At 39.6% G+C, this 19428-nt stretch overlaps 1 protein-coding gene and 1 long non-coding RNA gene across 4 annotated transcripts; both read left to right on the forward strand.

Moving 5' to 3' along the window:
* The first annotated feature begins 142 nt into the window (after positions 1-142).
* On the forward strand, positions 143-922 carry LOC108901924 (uncharacterized). Of its 2 annotated transcripts, none has more exons than XR_001963974.2 (3): positions 143-260; positions 354-461; positions 902-922. It is a non-coding gene; the product is annotated as an uncharacterized LOC108901924 (long non-coding RNA). The 2 variants fall into 2 exon arrangements; XR_001963975.2 differs by having other exon boundaries at positions 889-910.
* Positions 923-2342: 1420 nt separating this feature from the next.
* Positions 2343-19272, forward strand: rspry1 (ring finger and SPRY domain containing 1). Of its 2 annotated transcripts, none has more exons than XM_018703584.2 (15): positions 2343-2507; positions 3318-3934; positions 6833-6885; positions 8671-8783; positions 10200-10326; positions 11283-11341; positions 12438-12504; positions 12791-12922; positions 13041-13156; positions 13317-13460; positions 13565-13676; positions 13995-14097; positions 14280-14432; positions 15653-15757; positions 16844-19272. In XM_018703584.2, exons 2-15 carry the CDS (start codon positions 3537-3539, stop codon positions 16938-16940), a joined length of 1779 nt encoding a protein of 592 aa, XP_018559100.1. In that variant the 5' UTR covers positions 2343-2507; positions 3318-3536; the 3' UTR covers positions 16941-19272. The 2 variants fall into 2 exon arrangements, with proteins under 2 accessions (XP_018559100.1, XP_018559099.1); XM_018703583.2 differs by having other exon boundaries at positions 2408-2832.
* Positions 19273-19428: the final 156 nt, after the last annotated feature.

Genomic DNA, 19428 nt, shown 5'->3' on the forward strand with positions numbered 1-19428 from the left:
TGGGAGAGGGACTTTGATTTTATATTAAGGCCGAATCAGTTGTATCGGTTTATGAGCGTTATAACCAGTGCAGTCGTTGGTTATAAACGGTGAACAAAAGGCTCAATAAAATACAGGATTTTTAAAAGTAAATATGTTTTTTTCAAAGTCAATCAACAATCGAATTCGCGTTGTCAATGCAATGCTCTACACCCCACTCACTGAATGATTTCACCGAATTTTCGTCCAACTTTTGAAAACTCTATTCACTGGTGAAGAAGGTGAGTGAAAGATCGAGGAAAACCCTCACCGTTTTGTCAAACTATAGGCTACTGTCTGCAAGGTCATCCCACCCAATGTTTAACTGTTTCCAGGGTAACCAGGCGCCTCTATGCTCTTCACAGAGCCGTGCTTTGGCCAACACAACCATAAAGAGACAACGCAGGTTCTTTCCTGGATTACTGCATTTGAAGATAATTAGAGTAAGTTGCTTAACATTTTTGCATGAAATAGCCTGTCACCATAACACGCAATAATCTACAGAACTAAATCTCCTTGTAGGTCTGACAATGATGTGATGGTTTAGGCCTATACATGAAAAACTTCTCCTCACGTTTTTTACGTCAAAGATAGCTGAGTATCACTGTGCTTTTAAATTCAATCTTTGTAAATTACTTGTTCGTTGAAGACTCAACAAATCCCTGTATGACTAATAGTTTCACTGTCGTTAAACATAAGCTATTTCATACAGTTGGCCTTTGATATTAATGTTGATTTCAGAGGTGGTAATACAGAAATAATATGAGAAGGGACCTCTGCATTATTCAACTTTACTGCAGACACATACTAAAAACAACCTGGTTTGTGTAATTTTGTACTGAGGCTGAGGTTTGTGACTTCTGATATCAGTTTCTTTTTATAGGTACTGCACTGCAGGGATGTCAGCCTCCCAAGAGCAGCAGGTAGAAACTGCAAAAACCTGTGCCAGCCCTGGAAACCCAGTTTTCTCCTGCATGATGACTCCACCAGTTAAAGATGCACTGCCAACGCTGTGGGCAAAGCCTTGGAATCCCCTGTACAGGACCACCTCCAGTGACTATGGTCTTCTCTCTCCAACCTTTGAAAGCTCACCATGTACTTTCCACCCTAAATCACAGAGATTCTCTGAGGACCTGGGCAAGAGTGGGATGTATCGTGACAACTCCTTCAATACAGCTTTAGACCTGAAGCAGAGTGTATGACTGTCCCAATTTACAGCACACCATCTAAATACATAGTTGATGTGGTGAAAAACCTCTGGTTCTGTGCTATTTTTAATCCTATTCAAACCCGTTCAACCTTCCTATTTGATTTGAAACCCTTTTACTACAGCATTAGGTATTTTAACAGGTCAGAGCCTGTGAGCTTCATCATTGTTTAAACTTAATCAGGGATTATTTATTTTGTCTGTGTTTATGACTATAGGGAAGGAATAAAACCAGATTATATTTTGTTCTGGTCTGTCACATTCATTTCACTGCATGTTGTGGAATTATTGTATATATTGAATTTACCCAGTTCAATTTTAAAAATAATAATATTACCTGTGCTATCATATATGTGATTGGCAGTGCAGATACCAAATTCTGAGACATCACACTGGCCTGGAGTTGTCAAACCACAATTGTTATGAATCCTTGCTAACAATTTAGTGGCACAGTGCAGATTCACCTGAGTAACTGAATCTTTTTATTCTTGCTTATCCGCTTAGACAATCCCTACTGCAAGATAATATCAGTAGCTATCAGTAGCTATCTTGTTGTAACAGCACATCGGTAGGACTATGATTCTTATGTAGATTACGATATTCAAAGTTTCGAGAGCATGTATTTTCTCACAGTTCATGAAAACATAATGATTAAAAAAAAAAAAACAAAAAAAACTCGAGACTGTGGATTGCGTTCAGGTACTCGTGGGATAGTTCGGCTTCAGGGCATCTAGATGCCTTGAATTTATATTTTTATTGATAGTTACCATAAATGATTGTAATATCTGTAGTATTCGTGATGGTACTATAGTGTAATGTAGCTACTTTATACAACTTTATAACCCCTTTGAATTTTCACCCGACGCATATTGTCATAACTTGTTGCTTTTATTATTGCTTCTCACGATCTTAACTCTCAAGCTCTCTTCTTACGTGCTTAAAGGAGTAATTTCCTCGTGTTTTTCTGTCATAAAACAATAAATATATATACAAGGTGCAAAGTATGATATGCCTCCAAAAAAACAACAATAGATATGTTCCAGACAAATTTAAATAGGTTACGTAATACGTCATGTATAATGAAGGAAACAGATAATGACAGCTTTTGTTTTGCAAAACGGAGTCTTTGCTGTATGTTGACGTTGTCTTCTAAAGAAATCCTCCTTCCTCCTCCGTCAGCCTCGCCTCCGCATCCACAGCTGATGATGGCCAGCCCTTTAACGTTAGCTGCCAACGCTACGGAACTTAGCGAGCGGCTAGCGGTGTAGCGCCGTTAAAATGTGTAAGGGGTTTTAGCTAACCGTCATAATATGAATGTGCCGTTTTAGATTTCCGCAAAGGTGTGTTGTGTAATATAGACGGGTCATGTAAATGTGTCCCTTTCACTTCACCGGCGTTTGAATCGCACGCTTAGTTCACGACTAGTCACGTCAGCTAACTTGTGTCGTTTGACAGTAGAATCAGGAGTGTCCACTTAGCCGGCTAACAGCTAGCTTTAGCGGGTTAGCTACCACACAACGAAGCAAGCTAGTTAGCTGCCTGTTTTGTGAACTACTTTGGTCTGGGTTGCATGCGTTTGAATGCTGTTGTTTTCATGTGGTAGCAACGTAAGTATGCGTCTGGACTGAAATTGAACCGTTATTGTCAACTAATAGAATAATACGTGCAAGTTTTTGAGACTTGGTGTTCATTTGGAACTACTAACGTTACCATCCTTGCTTGGTGGGTGGCTAGCTTGCTAGCCAGCTAACTCAAAAGCTCTTGTTTGTCAACAATACTAAAGTGTCTCACACATTTGGTATAAAATGAGGTCATACACTGTGACTGTCTGCTTAAACGGTACAACTTTAGAGCAAGACATCGTACAGTAACTACTTTGCTTGAGAGATGAACAGCTAAATGGATAGTGTTGATTTTCTTTCAAGTTTTCACTATTTTATTTCTTTCAGAACCGAGCCTTATCTCATGTTATCTAATTCCAGTTTTAAGTTTAGCTGCTGGCAGAACATGATCAGCTGTTAGGCAGTTAAATATGCAGGTCGTACAGACTTAACTTTTCACTTTTTCTGTCTTGTTTGTGTTGCTCCTACAGCTGTGCTTGCCCGGGACGACAGCTGGACCTGAATCTTGTCTATGATGTTCAGAGGTTTCCTCGTTGTATCACCTGACCCCTCCTGATAGATTTAATTAGCCATATTTTTCCTCCCAAATCCAAACCCACATCTCTGCTTGGCAACAGTATGATCATTTACACTGACCCCACCCAGCCCACTGGGGCAAGAGTCCCCCAAAACCAAGCTCTCCAAATGATATGATAGTAGCCGCCTGGATCACTTTTTGTGCCTGCAGGAGCCTTGCAAGGGTTCTGCTCTTCCTTTCCTCCTCAAACTCCCTTCCTTCATTCTGGGAGACCCTTGCCAGCGTGGTCTCCGGCACTGGAACCATGGGTAACAGCTGTGTGTGCCGAGAGGATAGTGACTTGGAGGACCATCACCATGGGTCGTCAAGGTCGACTCGAGGACAAGCTAGGCGGGTCGATCATGGTACAGGTGTAGGTGCTGATGCTGGAGAGGCTCGGAGCAGTCGGCCCAGGGACCCAGTCAGACCGCCACGCAGAGGACGAGGGCCCCACGAGCCACGACGGAAGAAGCAGAATGTGGATGGCCTGGTGCTGGACACACTGGCTGTCATCAGGACACTTGTAGACAAGTAAGTTTAGTACTGCTATTAATAATGTAAGGATGACGAAGAGTCAGAGTGGTCTGTACAACTTTTAAATTAATAATCTGTAGTTTCAGAAATAGTGTCTGTTGTTAGTTCGGATAGTGTCTTAGCTAATTAAAAAATCCTGAACCAGGGTCATGAGGACGTAACGCAGAGTGGAAATGAGCAGACAGGTGACCATTCTGACCTTTTGTTAAAGAGGTTCCGTCTATTAAAAGTTTCAGTGCTTTTTAAAATACTGTTGTCACTTATGCACTTAAAGTAGAAGCACTAAGAAGTGCAGCAGCAATAGGGCAGCAGCAATGTCCTGGTAAAGTAATCAGGGTGTACTAGCACATTCAGTGGGTGTCTAGACTTGGCATATTTCGAACCCTCTTGATCCTGCTCTTTGTTTTTCATGCAGTGAGATACAGTGTTAACCTGAGGGGTTGTAGTTTTGTCAACTAGAGCAGTGGAGATCAAAGGCTGCAATCATACACTCCACATTAGCTGCCCATTAAACTCAAATTCAGTCAAACTCATGCCCACTCAAATCAGAAAAAACAAAGAGGTCGATATCTTTCAGAAGGAGAATCACATGAGGTTCTTTATGGTCACAAATACATAAACGTTGCATGCACGACTTTGACAAGAATGGTTGAAGGAGTAGTGGGTATAAAGTAAAGTCACGCCTTTGAGAAGACTAAGTCTTGTGTCATTTTTCTTTGGAGTGAACAGCAGCATAGCACATTATTGTGCAGAAATCACACAGGCAAAATCATAAGGATTCACTATTCTCTTTTATTATTAGTGTTATTGGGGAACTAACAATATAAAATATGTGCATCAGATTTATTAAAGCCCGTACATCCCATGTTTTTGGTATCCTATATTATTAGGTCTATGGTATTGTGGGGTGGTAGGAACGCTGCAGTGTTGTCAGATAAACTCTCCATACTTTGTTTGGCTGAGTGGCTGGATGGCATCTGTCTGGTTAATAAGACCAATGCTATCAAACTTCACTGCATCATTTAAAAGTAGGTGAAAAAGGTGAAACAGCTTTACAAATCACACTTCCTCCATCATTACCTAACATCTTTGTAGTCTAAATGAGGGTAGATAGTTTTCATGTGTGTGTGTTTTTTTTAATAGAACAGGGGAATTTGTCATTCTTTTTCCAGGAAGCCAGGATTTCTCACATACCTGACTGATTACACCAAAATGCACAACTGCAGAATATTAATGGAATAAATCAGTAACTTCACAAAATAGCCTGCCTAAAATATTTATCAATTTAAAGGCTTTGGTAAAAAAAATATTTTGAATCAAGTGGATGAATTTAGTTAATATGACCTAACTAAAAACAACATTCTTCCCCTTTTTTTGTTACTGAATTAGCATTCCTATTAGATTCATCAGACTGAAAAATCTTGTTAATTTAATGTGGAGATGATTTGGATGATAGTAAATACTCCAAGCAGCTGCTGCAGGTATTTGGGCTTGTACTTACAGTTTCAAACAGGTAGAACTCTTAAGTGAGGACTTTGTGTGAGTCAGTTTGACACAGTGATGACTTGCTGCAATGATGTAGCAAGATTTGTGCTGCTTGCGTAGATGGTGAGGCACTTTGTTCTGTATCCTCCTCTTCCTCTGAACTGTCATGGTCTTCTGAGAAAAGCTGTTCAGTGTGACCCCCCAGGACACTGAGTCAGGCGATATAATTGACATGAAAAATTGAAATACGAATGCTAAAATAGGTCAGTGTGAATTATGGGCAGTGTAGTCTGCTATGTTTGTCTGATTTACAGCCTGATCCTATTAGTGACAGCAGGTTGAGGATCAGTATTTGTGGCTGTTGTTGTAACAATATGGTTGAGAAGGTGGACATTTGGTGGTCTTTGGCGCATGTGGACACAAAGATGTGCTAACAGAAGTGTGCTAAAAATGCCTGGTTCCTGTAGTTGTATTTCCAGGGGGAAGGGGACTGAGTGTTGGTGAGAAATAATGCTAAATGCTAACATCTCAATCCCTTGGCTCCAACTCTAGGGATAGCTAGGGGAAAGTTACAAACTACAGTATGTAACGTTCTTTTCTGTCATAGATGTACTGATTTAACAGGTCATTTTGAAACGGTAGTGTTGTTTTGGATGTTGTGCTCAAACATTTAACTTTTCAGTTAGTGGATCAACAGAAAATTATTTTCCAAGAACTATTTTGTTATTAATCAGTGTCCTTGGGTCTTGTGAAAGGCGCTATATAAATTCAAGATATTATTATTGTTGTTATTACATTTTGGAAGATGGCTGTGTTCTTTTTCACACAAAATATATAGATATAGCAGAGATATCACTTAATTAGAATACTGACAGATATTGCAATGAAATCTTTGTCTTTTGAATGTGTATGCATTGGTTCAAAGTTTGACTTATAATGAAAAAAATTCAGTTACACTATTATTTAGTTGTGTCAGGAAATCTGTAGATCAAGCTGGCTGAAGTTATGGTTGTCCAAAAGAAAGCATTTTTCGGCTTTGGATGAGCCATGACAAGCAACAGTTATAACAGCATCATCACCACCACCACCCTGTGAAGTAAATCCATCTTAATTATATGCTTCCCTTAACCTCTCAGTAAGATAACATTACTGCCCTTAGCTATTACTGCAACAACAGACACCCAGGCTGAATCATTTGTTTATATTATTTCAGATGCAGTGATCACACGGTTATAAACACTTGAGATCTATTTTCTGGTTGAATGCTCTTACTGAAAAGCATCATGTCCATTTGTGTAAAGCATGCACATAAATGAATAAATGTTGAGCTTAGTTTGTGATGTGTAACATTCAGGTAAACACCCCTAAACCAGGCTCTTATCATATTTTGTGGTCTGTTTTGTTTTTCAGTGACCAAGAGCCCCCTTACTCCATGATCACTTTGCATGAGATGGCAGAGACAGGTAAGGAAAGAAATTAAATAAAACAGATACTGCATACACACATACAGTATACACTAAGCATGGACTTACCAGACAACATTTTGTCCATGTAACAAATGAAACTCTTGTAAAATCAGAGGTTATAAAATGGGTAGGAGCATTAGCTCTGCTCAGTGACAGTAACTTTACAACGTGGGTAATGTTGTCTGGACCCACAAAACAGTGTCTTGGTTGGCTTTTAGTCACTGCTCAGATATGTTCAGCGTTTTTTGAAAGCTCACTCAGTTTGATATAATTAACCCCGTTCAAACCTCTCATACTCTTCTGTCAAGGACAAATGCTTCAGTATTTGAAATACGTGTTGCTTTAAAGTAGTGAGTGTATTTGGTGTGCTTGAGCTGTGTCCTGTTGTTAACAGTAGTAAGATGGGTGGGTTTGAATGGAGTGTAAAAGTATGTCAAGCTGGAGACACCTTTACTGAACAGAGGAGAGGGGCTGCAACACCACCTGTCTGCTGCTTACAATCCTGCTGTAACATCGCTGTCTCAGCATTTCTCTAACAGCCCCCCCGGCCCAGTTCGGGGGAACATTACATCACCTGCGGAAGGGATGTAGTCACGACTTACACTGCAGACATGATGTGTTGGCTGTTTCATGTAAAATTTATCTAAATAGGATCTAAATATTCCTCTCTTATGAATGTTCTAGCTGGATGTTTTTGCTAGTTTGAGCCATAGTCCAAGTTAATAAAACCTCACAGTATTGCTGGATTCTTTTGTTGGACAGTAACTGACAGGTCTGTTTCCTATTTGGGTTTGTCTGTTCAGTAGATGTTTGTGTCTGTTTTTGGTTTGTTTTGTGCGTTCTTTCTTGTGCATATATCTCATGCTGTGTGTGTGAGAGTGGTTGTGTGTATGTTTATGTGGTAGCATGTGTTCGGGCCTTGTGTCATGCACATATGGTGTCTGATGCTACATGGTGTAGTGTTGTGTAGCTTGACTCCAGCCAAGTTGGGTATTAGCTTGCAGATACTGAACCCTGAATGCAGCCAAGCAGCAAGTCAGTCAGCCAGCCAGTCACTTTCTGTTTGACATGTGCTATCATGTTACATTATTCATAAGGAAGTTGGCTTTCATAAGTGATAGGAAGAGTGTGTTTGTTACTGAGTCACCTAATGGACAGGAAATGGGTGTTTTTGCATTTGAGCTGCATTTAATACTCATAATCCAGGAGACTCTCACAAAGAGGTTTCAGCACAGTTCAATTCACTTAGAAATATCCAGTTTTATTAAGACTAACCATGACAATTCTTTGTTTTATCATGAAGAACACTGCCAGAGAAGAGGAACACATGCCTTTAGATGAATATATTTATTTCTTCCTAAAACACACTGACCCTTGTTTTCCCAAACATTATCTCTGACACATTTTATTATTTTGACCAATGAGAAAAAATCAATTGTGAGTCAATCACACCTGTCAAATCATGATTTCATATCCCCTTTTTATAGCATCAAATAACTAATCAAAACCAAACTTAGAAAAAAGAACACATCTATAAGATGTAAGCCATTACATACTCTGTGTTTCTAAAGATGCTCTCCTGCACATGTGTAATGCTTTTGTGCACCTAAAGATAAAACCATATTAATCTTGAAAACTACAGTTGAGTAAAATATTTTCCTAATGCTGTATGCAGCCAGGCCAGAGTTGGCTTTCACACAGTTACAATAGGATTTATGTGAATGGTAAGTTTAACTCAGTCAGTTGAATCTCAAATCAAACCTTTCCACTTTCCTCTCTTAGATGATGGTTGGCTGGAGGTCGTCCAGTCCCTGATTCGAGTGATCCCATTGGACGATCCGCTTGGCCCTGCAGTGATCACTCTTCTACTGGATGAGTGTCCCCTGCCAACCAAGGTTAGTGTCCATGTGAGAAAAAGAGCAAAGCTAGATTACTTATTGGGGAAAGTGAGCTGAATGGGCTCCAGATCCTGAGAGGTTCATCCATTTCTGTTGGTTCTGGTCAATTTAATCTGTTTTGTATTTTGGTGCAGCTGTGTGTGTGTCAATGTACGTACAGGGACATGGTAAGAGGTTCTGCCCCTCTGTCAGTGACATGCTATGGTTTCTAATTTTTGTCACCAAGAACTGGCTCCATCACAAATACACTCATTCACATTTAGCAGGCTGATGATACTCATCAGGACCTGTCATTGTTAGATCACTTCTACACGCCTGGACCTACAGAGAAGGAAAGAAACAGCAGCAGCAGCAGTTTGACCTGCAGATGTACACATGTTTTTGTCACCTACAGGCAATATGTGTTACACCTGCTGCTTTGTGTGTATGTTTTTGAGGTTTTACATTTGCCATGTCTAATGGATAAAATGAAATATTGAAAACATCATTGTGTTATAGTATCCTCCAGTGGATAATAAGTACTAGTAAATAAAAATGCAGCCTATTTAGCTCCAAAGAACTTTCATCCTTCTCATCCTTCTCTCATTCCATTTATTGTTTCCTCTGGCCTCTGCTTTCCACCCCCTTTTTTCACCCCACCTTTTTTTCCCCCTTTGGACAAATAAAATCTGGTTAGGCCCCCCTGCCTCCCTGACCAAAGTAACCTGAGGACAGAGGACATACCATGGAACTTGAGCACTATGAACTCTGTACTCTTCACAGCATTCAACAACAAATATGCTACATTTAACAAAACACATTTTTCAAGTTTACAATCTAAACTGTAAAGGTTCAAACACACACACAAGCAGCAGCTAGAGAATGTATAAAACTGCACTTGTAATTCCCCTTGCCTACAGGTGTTTCAAATTTCATAAATGCAGAAGACATTCCTTTTCTTCTTCATCCTTCACCAACACTGGCGTGTTTACAATTGTACATCTAAACTGCTGCTGCTATTACTTCTCTATGCTGTCTTGTCTTGTCTCTGTTACTGCTGCTGTTACTTGTGGCATAGGCAGGACTTACTGGCTCTGTGGCTCTGCAGCTGGTTGGTACTGGTTGATCCAGGCTCCTGGTGCATCAATGACACTGTGTCCCTGTTAATAACATAATTAAATTTTCTAGATGTGCTTTCTCCAGTTGCTGGTCCTTATAATTATCTCTGTCTGTCCACACTAGCAACTCTGTGTGTGTGTATATATATATGTATGTATATGCACTCCCCACTGTATTTTGCCCCACACTTAACTTTATTACTCTGTATCTCAACCTGTTTTGCAGGATTTTGAAATTTTAAGATATCTCTGTTTCATAGAAACTGTGTGTGTAAGTGACCCTCATTAGAGTAACTGATCTGTATCTCCTCTCCAGGATGCTCTCCAGAAACTCTCTGACATGTTGAGCCTGAGTTCGGCTGTAGCACAACAGGACGCTCTAAACCCTGCTAAACACAGAAACACCACAGCTGTCCTCGGATGTCTGGCAGAGAAACTTGCCGGTACAGTCCATGTTTACACTCTTGTTTTTGTTTAATCCTTGAATCACTGCTCTTGGTCTTCATTGCTTCCATTGGCATGTTAATTGCTCGCTATGATCATGTAGACGCCCAAACACATAGTCAGACAGTGATTGCGAACAACTGATTACAAGAACACAAAGTGTGTGTGTGGTAACTTTTAAGGACTTCACATTACCTTTTGCTCAATTACTACTGTGTTAAAGAGGTTAGTTGTTTTGGGGTAATTATTTTTTTTTTCTATTACCCAGAGTGAAATCTATTCATTGATGCTGTTTTTATGTCTTATCTCAGTTTGGTAGTATATTTGATGGTCAGATTAAACTAGCTTTTATGATAGATTGTATTAGAAAATCCAGCAACATCATTGCCAGGCACCATGACATCCACAACATCCACATCACACATTGTGTCTCATGGATTATGGGCAGCAGGTCTTTATTTATCTCTACATATAGATTAAACTAGTTTAGCTCAGTTACTCAGTGTAGGAATCAAGGAGCAGCTGAATACTGAGGTTTAAATACTCCTTAAAATACTAGTATGTCCTCATTTCATAGTGTTAATAAAGGTTGTTTGAAAAAACTAAAGCAAATTGAAGCAGTTATAAAGAGAGAAGCTGAATAAAGTTGATCCATTAGATTCCTTAGTTGTTTTTTTCAGTTTCATTATAACGCTTGAGAAACAGGATCTGAGGATGTAATGTAAGATGTACACGGTGCCCTCTGATCTCCCCACAACAGTAGATTGATGTTGTCAGGAAACAAGTTGTTAGATAACAAGTTCCAACTGGCAAGCACAATTTTTATTGCTTTTTAAATTTCTATAATTCACTATTTGGGTTGGACAGGAACGCACACTACAAGTGGAGGTTAGTAAATATATTTCTGAGACAGTTCTTTTTTAGCTCTCTAATATTCTCTCTCTCTTTCTCTCAGGACCAGCCAGTATTGGACTACTGAGCCCTGGAACCCTCGAGTACCTTCTAGAGAGCCTGGTGAGCGAACATAAACTCACAATAGTGGTAGTCTTCGTGTTTATAATTCATTTTGAAAAAAGGTATAACATTAAAATGCTTGATTTGAATTTATTAACTACTTTTTTGCTTACAAAAAACTAAACCTGAAGTAAAACAATATATCTTTGAAAATTCCCCATCATCCTATTTTAATCCCTGTTAATATACATCTTTTTTTTAATTCATCACATACTTAGTATATATATATATATATATATATATATAATCTAACATTTGTTGATGCATTGTGGTTGCTTAACTGGTGAGGTGACGGCTGTAGTTATCCAGCTGTTGATCAGCTTGATGTCAGCAGATGTCAGCTTTCCAAATTGTTCTTGCTCTTCATCAGATAAGAGCCTCACTGTCGTCTGAACCACTCTTTTCTGTGCTTTGCCAAAGCTATAAGGAAGTCAGTTCAGCAGTTGCAGTGTTTCAAACTCATCTAACAAATGCAACAGAATTTATCCAAATGTTGTCACAGTTACATAAAGCTTTCCAAAGTTGCTGTCTTGCATTGTCTTTTAATATGAAACAGTTGCTGGGAGTGTTGAGGAGGAGTTTGGAAAGAAGAAACAAGAATGAGTCAGAACACAGTGTTTTAATAACTTTTTTGTACATGAATGTCAGTGACTTTTTGCAGGAGCTGACAAATGTATGTAGGTAAATGTTGTTTGTAGAGTTTATCCTGGAAGGTAGACATATTGCTGCTTATGCAGCCAGTAAAGCAAAGTAGTTGTGAAATTGTTGCTCATGACTGTCAAAGTTTTGTAACCTGAAACTGACAATCTGACAGTTGCAAGTTTTGTCATTTTGTGCTTGGATACTACATTAATGTCAAGTGCCAAGTCTCAACATTACTTTTAGAAGGTTAACATAAAAATAGAAAGACCTGTGTGGCAGATACAGCCCTTTAAACACATAGTGTCCAAATTGCAAGGATTTAAAGGTCAGGACAGTATATTAAGGCTGCCTGTATTACTTTATGTTTGGGCAAAAGAAAATGCTTTTGTCAAATTAATCAAATTTAAAAGTTCACACACTAATGACCATTTCTTTTTTGTGACTCTCCCTCCAGAGTTCTGAGGCCCACCCTACTGTCATGCTGTTTGCTCTCATCGCTTTGGAGAAGTTCTCTCAGACCAGTAGGTTCACTCACTGTATCATAAAGCCAGCTCAAAATAAAAGATTAATGATGAGACAAGTTAACACTTGTGACTTCCCTGCAAAACAGTAGACATTTTGAGATGTGAAGTCACCTTACTAAAGCATTGAGCAGAGATGCTGGTGGCTGTTTCATTACTTTGCATATAAAATATTATTGTGTGAGACCAGAGACAGGATGGACTGCATTTCTGACTTAACAAGTTAGTCATTGGAGACTGTGTTGTTATTTAGTCATTCCGTCTCACACTCACTTCTTGCCCTCAGGTGAGAACAAACTGACGGTGTCCGAGTCATGTATCAGCAATCGACTCGCTGTCCTGGAGTCATGGGCAGAGCATCCTGACTACCTGAAGAGGCAGGTTGGGTTCTGCTCACAGTGGAGCCTTGACAACCTGTGTGAGTAACCCCATGTTTTCAACATTGTTTGTTTGTGTAGTATCACAGGCTGTCTCTTTAATTAGGTATATGTGTATATAAGTGGGTAAAGAAAGACATTCTGTTGTCCCCTGTCCAGTCCTTAAGGATGGTCGTCAGTTCACCTATGAGAAGGTCAACCTCACTAATATCAACGCCATGCTCAACAGCAACGATGTCAGCGAGTACCTCAAGATTTCCCCCACTGGACTAGAGGTTAGTCTGTGTGTATAGTCTAACAGCCAGGTCAGGGAGGTCCATGTGATCAGCAGAAGATCCACTTTTTTAGTAAATAATTGATGTTTTAATACTTAATACTCATTAGCCTAGTATACACATTCAATGAATGTTTTCTTTCTCCTTTTCCCATCATCAGGCACGATGTGATGCCTCATCCTTTGAGAGCGTGCGTTGTACATTCTGTGTGGATTCAGGCGTGTGGTACTATGAGGTGACGGTCATTACATCAGGCGTGATGCAAATTGGATGGGCCACCAAGGACAGCAAGTTCCTCAACCATGTAATCCTCTTCAGAGTGTTCACTGTTCACCTTCTTTACATTGTGGTTCTCTGCAGACACATACTTAAGCATCCTGTGTATGTGTATGTACATGTGTGTTACAGGAGGGTTATGGAATAGGAGATGATGAATACTCATGTGCGTATGATGGCTGCAGGCAGCTCATCTGGTACAACGCTCGCAGTAAACCTCACTCTCACCCCTGCTGGAAAGAGGGTATGCACGACACACACAAACACAGTTATTACTTAGGACTGCTATTTTTCAATTTTCTAATCATACACTAGAAAGAAATTGTGAAATTGTTGTCACTTTGAGCAGTACAAGAGAGGGGACACCACGCTTTAAATGTCAGACTCATATTTTTAGAAACTGATTTATTGTTTTTGGTGTCTCTGAAGTGTTTTGTGATTTTAGTGCCCACACACTGCTGTCACTGCCAGCATTCAGGCTCTGATTTACCTCCCACATGGAGGGATAATAGTAATAATAGCATGCCAAGGCTCTATTCTGCTGTGTGTGTGTCCTGTTTAGGAGATGCCATTGGCTTCCTGTTGGACCTCAGCAAGAAGCAGATGATCTTCTATCTGAATGGACATCAGCTGCCACCAGAGAAACAAGTTTTCTCATCGGCCACGTAAGTCAAGTCACGGCGCCCTGAGTTTCTATTACATTTTATATGGTTTTTGTTCTTTGGCAAGTCCTCATTATTTCACTCTTTCCTTCCTTTTTTATTCTTCTCTCTCTCTTCTTTCTTCTGTTCTTCCTTTTTTCTCTCAACTTAAACCCCTTTTTCTCCTTCACCTTTATCTCTGTCAGGTCGGGTTTCTTCGCTGCAGCCAGCTTTATGTCGTACCAGCAGTGTGAGTTTAACTTTGGGGCCAAGCCTTTCCGTCACCCACCTTCTGTCAAGTTCAGCACCTTCAACGACTTTGCTTCACTGCTCCCCAGTGAAAAGATCATCCTACCCAGGTATGGAGTGAAACTGGTCTTTGAAGTGATTTTTATGGCTGTGTCTAAAATAGACGACACACTGACAGTTTGGAAAAGCCATATGTAATCTGGTTGTCTTACCCGACCGTCCTCTGACCAGTGAATCATTTGTTTGAACACAGTGTCCAATATGCAGGTATGTCATAATACAAACATGACTCATCTTTTGAGGTTGCTCAAGTGTACACAGAGCATTTTCATCTCTCTTAATTTGTTGGCTACATGAATGCAGCTCTTTTAGTAAACGTAACAACTATTTAAATTAGATGTAGTAAAATCAGCAGAACAATAACTGTGCATCAGCCTCTATAGTCTATTATTACTACTATGCCACAGACCATTCTTATGTCAGACACTTAGTTAAGTCTCTCCTCAATTTAAGGTTTTCAATAAACTGCAGTAGTGACCCAGCACAATGTTCCACCAACATGAAAGTCACCTATCAGTGTTACTTCTTATACCTGTGTTGGACCAGACAGAATGTCTGCCAGATCAGCAGCCGTGTGATAAATACCTTCTTTGTGAAATTTAAAATGTTCAGATTTTGTTGACTCCATGTCAAAGTGTCTGACCAAACTCCTAAGCAAACAACACAACCTTGAACGTTATCATCGTTGGATCAAAACTCTTCTGATGCAGTGTCAACAAAAACTGATTATATAATAATTTTGACAAAGAAATAAATGATAGCAGGGTTGTTTGTACTCCATCAAACATGCACTTGACAGAAAGTTACTGCCATACATCACTCATATGTATCCTGTATTTTGATGCTTGCAGAAGGTGTACATGTTGCTCCTGTCTTCAAAATGGGCTCTTTATTTTTTTATCAACTGATATTTATTTACTATTTAATTGGACCAATGGACTGTAAAATTCTGGATCATTATTATTACCATGTATATGTACAAAAAAATTGTAAAAGGTAGAGGTAGGTGAAAAGGTTTACCAAAGGAGTCCACCAACTACAGCCATTAGATCATGGAGGTCTTTTAGTTGATTTTGCTCTCCATGATGATTTTACATTAATTTTTGCTTACGTGGTACACAAAATGGCTAAGGTGCTGCACCTAGGCCTTATAATGGTAGGGAAAATCCTGCAAGTGCATCATTCTAGTGTCATTTTTGTTTTCACAGAAGAGAACAAGATTTAAATTAATGTCTGTAGATAAATATCTGTTTTTGTGTGTGTTTCCCAGACACCGGCGTCTGGCCCTACTAAAGCAGGTTAGCATCCGAGACAACTGCTGCACGCTGTGTTGTGACGTCATGGCTGACACGGAGCTGCGGCCCTGTGGACATGGGTATGTGTGTATCTGATTAATGTTTTGAGAAGATTTTAAAAATTTTGTAATCATCAAAAACTGAACTTATTTACAAAAGACCCTTTGGTGTGGCACTCATGACATGATTGTGGCTAGCTGCATGCTGTTTGCTTTACTTTTACCTGAAATGTGTCTAGAACTTGACTGGAGTCCAGATTGAATTGTGGCAAACTCAACTGACTGGACATAGTTTGGAAAGACACACACCTGTGTGAATAAAGTGCCACAATTCACGCTGCATGTCACCAAGCCATGGAGTCCAAGGAACTCTCTGTAGACCTCCACAATAAAACTGTGGTGAGGCATAGATCAGGACAAGAGTATAAAACCATTTCTAAACCTTTGAGTGTTCCCGGTAGCACAGTGGAGTGGCCTCAATAATTATGAAGTGCAAGGAGTCTGGACCTGCCAGGACTCTTCCTAGGTGTTGGTTGTCCAGCCAAGGTGAGTAACCTCCTTGACCTAGACCCTTCTTGGTCAGGGAGGTGACTAAGAACCAAACTAACCATCTCAGCAGCACTCCACAAATTTATGTTTGACTGGCTAGACAAAAGCCATTTTGAGTAAAAGGCACGACAGCCTGCTCGGAGTTTTATTTAAAACACTCCTGAGAAGCTGAGGAAAAGATCCTGACCCTGTGTCTGGTGAACACTAGGCACTAGTCATCACCAAGGTTAGGGTCAGCCTACAGGTGTCTGCCTGTCTTTAGTCGCCCAGGTAAAGCCCAGCCCTAATCCCTGTAGAACATCTGTGTAGAGACCCGAAGATGCAGTTCACAGATGCTTCTCATCTAGTCTGTCTAGTCATGAGATAAACTGTGTAAATTCAGGTGTGCAAAGCTTGTAGAGACTTACCCAAGAAGAGTTGAAGCTGTAATTGCTACTAAAATCAATTAAGGGTCTTTTGTAAATGAGAGATATGAGAGTTTTTCACTTTGTCATTATAGGTTGTTTTATCCATTTACAATTAAATCTATAACAAAATAACATGCAAAAAGTGATAGAGTCTGAACATATGTAGGTAGAAATCTTCATATACATTGTGTTGTCCTCTATCTTCTTCCAGTGGTATGTGTATGGAGTGTGCCTTACAGTTAGAGACGTGCCCCCTGTGCCGCCAGGACATCCAGACCAGAGTCAGACTCATTGCACATGTCTCCTGACACACTTCCTGCCCCTCCTTCAGTAAGGAGAGACACGCAAGCCCTACAGCCCTCTCCTCCTCCTCTAGTCCCCTCTCACCCATCAGGGCTGTGAGGACAGTGCCACAATGCTGTGATGATGCCAGAACTGTGAGTTCTGGTCAGAGGAGACAACGATGGAGGGGTGGAGAGAAGAAAGAGAGGAAATGAGAGGAGGGGAATCAAACCACAGCTGGATCCCCAGGAGCATTCCTTCATTTACCTGTATCTCCTCTTTTGTATCCTTCTGACAACTCACTGCAGAAGCTGGGCCAAGAATCATCAACTTTCTACAGACAGTGTGTTTTTCAGACAAAAAGAGCAGACATGGGGAGCAGGAACAATTTTACCAGGTTACAGACAGATTTTACTTCTCATCTGCAAGCCCCTGCTATAGAGTTATCAGACATCCTTTCAAATACGAGGATTCCGCTGCGCTTCAGCCCAGAGGCTACTACTATTTAATCCCATCACAGTCATGCACATGTCTGCAGTTCTGAAAGGGCTGGGTGGTTGAGAAGAACACAGCCTGTAGTACAGTATTAAACCCAAGGTACAGATAAATTTGAGATGTATCACACTGTCATGTTTTTGGGTATAGGTATGCAAATTGTGTTGTTCTTGAGGTAGCATTTTCTTTCTATTTTCTCAAGTCTGTACCAAAACCTATCCTTTGATCAGCTTCATTGTCTGTACTGATTGATCGCCCAGCAGTAGGGTTTGCCATCAGAAAAAGATGACAGAGTTTGCTCTTGTTGCAGGATTATTCCTAAGACTGAATTTTCTGAATTGATTTACAAAAGATGTTAAAAATCTAATCAGATGTTATACAAGAGAGAACGTAAATGACATAATTCTCGTTTTACAACCAGTAAAAGAAAAAAAAAAAAACATACTTGAATCTGTATTAGGACTAACTGATTTACAGCATGGCTGACCCTGCTGCTTTATGTGCTTTATTGTCTTTGCTCAGATGTTGATCTTTCCTCAGTGTCAATCGTGTATGATACATCCATAACAAATAAATACACAGGGATTCAAATTTATAAAAAAGTAATCTGTAAATGAAATGGCATACCCCACCCAAATTATAAGTATGTATGTTTGAGAAGCCAGTGAGGGGGAAATATACAATTGAATTTCCACCACCTCTCTCTGAATTTATATTGGATTGCTTGATTGCAGCAGTATAATTAAGTCTTAATTTGTATTTGTGATTCCAAACACATGCGTCTGTATTAAGACGACTATTTTCAATCCGCAAGATGTGATTTAATTTTGTATCGTATGTGATGGTGAACACTGATCTAGAAACTGAGAAGTACAACCGGCTTTGTTGATTTGACACAGTTTTATCAGCTGATCAGTAAATCCTTTTAAAAGCAAATGTGAAATGGTAAAGTGATTTGTCTTTCCTCAGTATCAGTTTACTAAATATCCCAGGGTCATTCTTAAGATGATGCCATTTTGGGTCTGATATGGCAGTAAAATACTTGACATTAATGAGCAAAAGAAACTACCCACAGCACAATGACTGTGGGATTCAGTTACATCATTTGCTACAAATCACTCCTGTTGAGATTTCTTGCTTACAGGATTGATCTTGTCAAAACAAGTCTGACAGATTGGAGGTATATCTTCCAGGTGACTGGTTCAGACTGAGCAATGTGGTGTCCCTCTGTGCTTTATATAACACAGCACATCTCTCCGCTCTCTTTTCTCCATTTTTCCATCTCTCTGCCTATGTCTTCAGCCTCATGTTTTCCATCTGTTTTTCTGTCTATCCTTTACTTGAAGCATTTCTGGGTTGACTGAATGATATTTGTCTTTTGGAAACAGGTGACGAAATGAACATACGAGAGATTGCAATTCAAGAAAAATACTATTTGTGCAATTTAAAAAAAAAAAAATCATTAACATTTCAAAATAAAATGTTGAATTATTTTGGTCAGATTGTTTACGATAGAGTTCCTACTCCACCAAATCGCATGAACATGCTCTGTAAAATCATTCAGACTATACTAGAATGATTTATCAAAGATAACACGCATCTCTCAGTATGACAAATGACTGGTCTATTCCCTGTTTGCTACCTTGTATTTCCTGGAGCACCTTATACATGCAGTTGAGAGAAATGATATGTTGTCCCTACAGTTGGAGATTAACTTCAGGATTGTAAAGAATAAGTTGTGAGCTGTATTTAAAACATCTATAAAGGAATTTTGCCCCCCAGAGTTCCCAAAGATGTGATTTATTGAGAAATTGTTGTTTCCTGGATTGTGATATTTGTAATAAATGTATGTTCATGTGATAATTTTTTTGTATGACTGAGTGGTTCTTATTTACATCTCAAATGTCCTTTTATAATCACCACAAATCTTAATGCTGTTTTAACTTTTCTCCTATGCTTCATCTACACAGACAGCTTGAAATAACAGTCGATCACAACCGAGATAAATGCCAATACTTA

Source organism: Lates calcarifer, linkage group LG10, assembly GCF_001640805.2.
Source record: "Lates calcarifer isolate ASB-BC8 linkage group LG10, TLL_Latcal_v3, whole genome shotgun sequence".
In the NCBI taxonomy this organism is placed as follows: domain Eukaryota; kingdom Metazoa; phylum Chordata; class Actinopteri; family Centropomidae; genus Lates; species Lates calcarifer.

Excerpts from the sequence above, each read along its gene's own strand:
- rspry1 (XM_018703584.2), top strand. The coding sequence starts at position 3,537 with ATGATAGTAGCCGCCTGGATCACTTTTTGTGCCTGCAGGAGCCTTGCA. Across the intron at positions 6,886-8,670 it reads GCATGAGATGGCAGAGACAG|ATGATGGTTGGCTGGAGGTC; the intron begins GTAAGGAAAGAA and ends TTCCTCTCTTAG. Across the intron at positions 8,784-10,199 it reads AGTGTCCCCTGCCAACCAAG|GATGCTCTCCAGAAACTCTC; the intron begins GTTAGTGTCCAT and ends TCTCCTCTCCAG.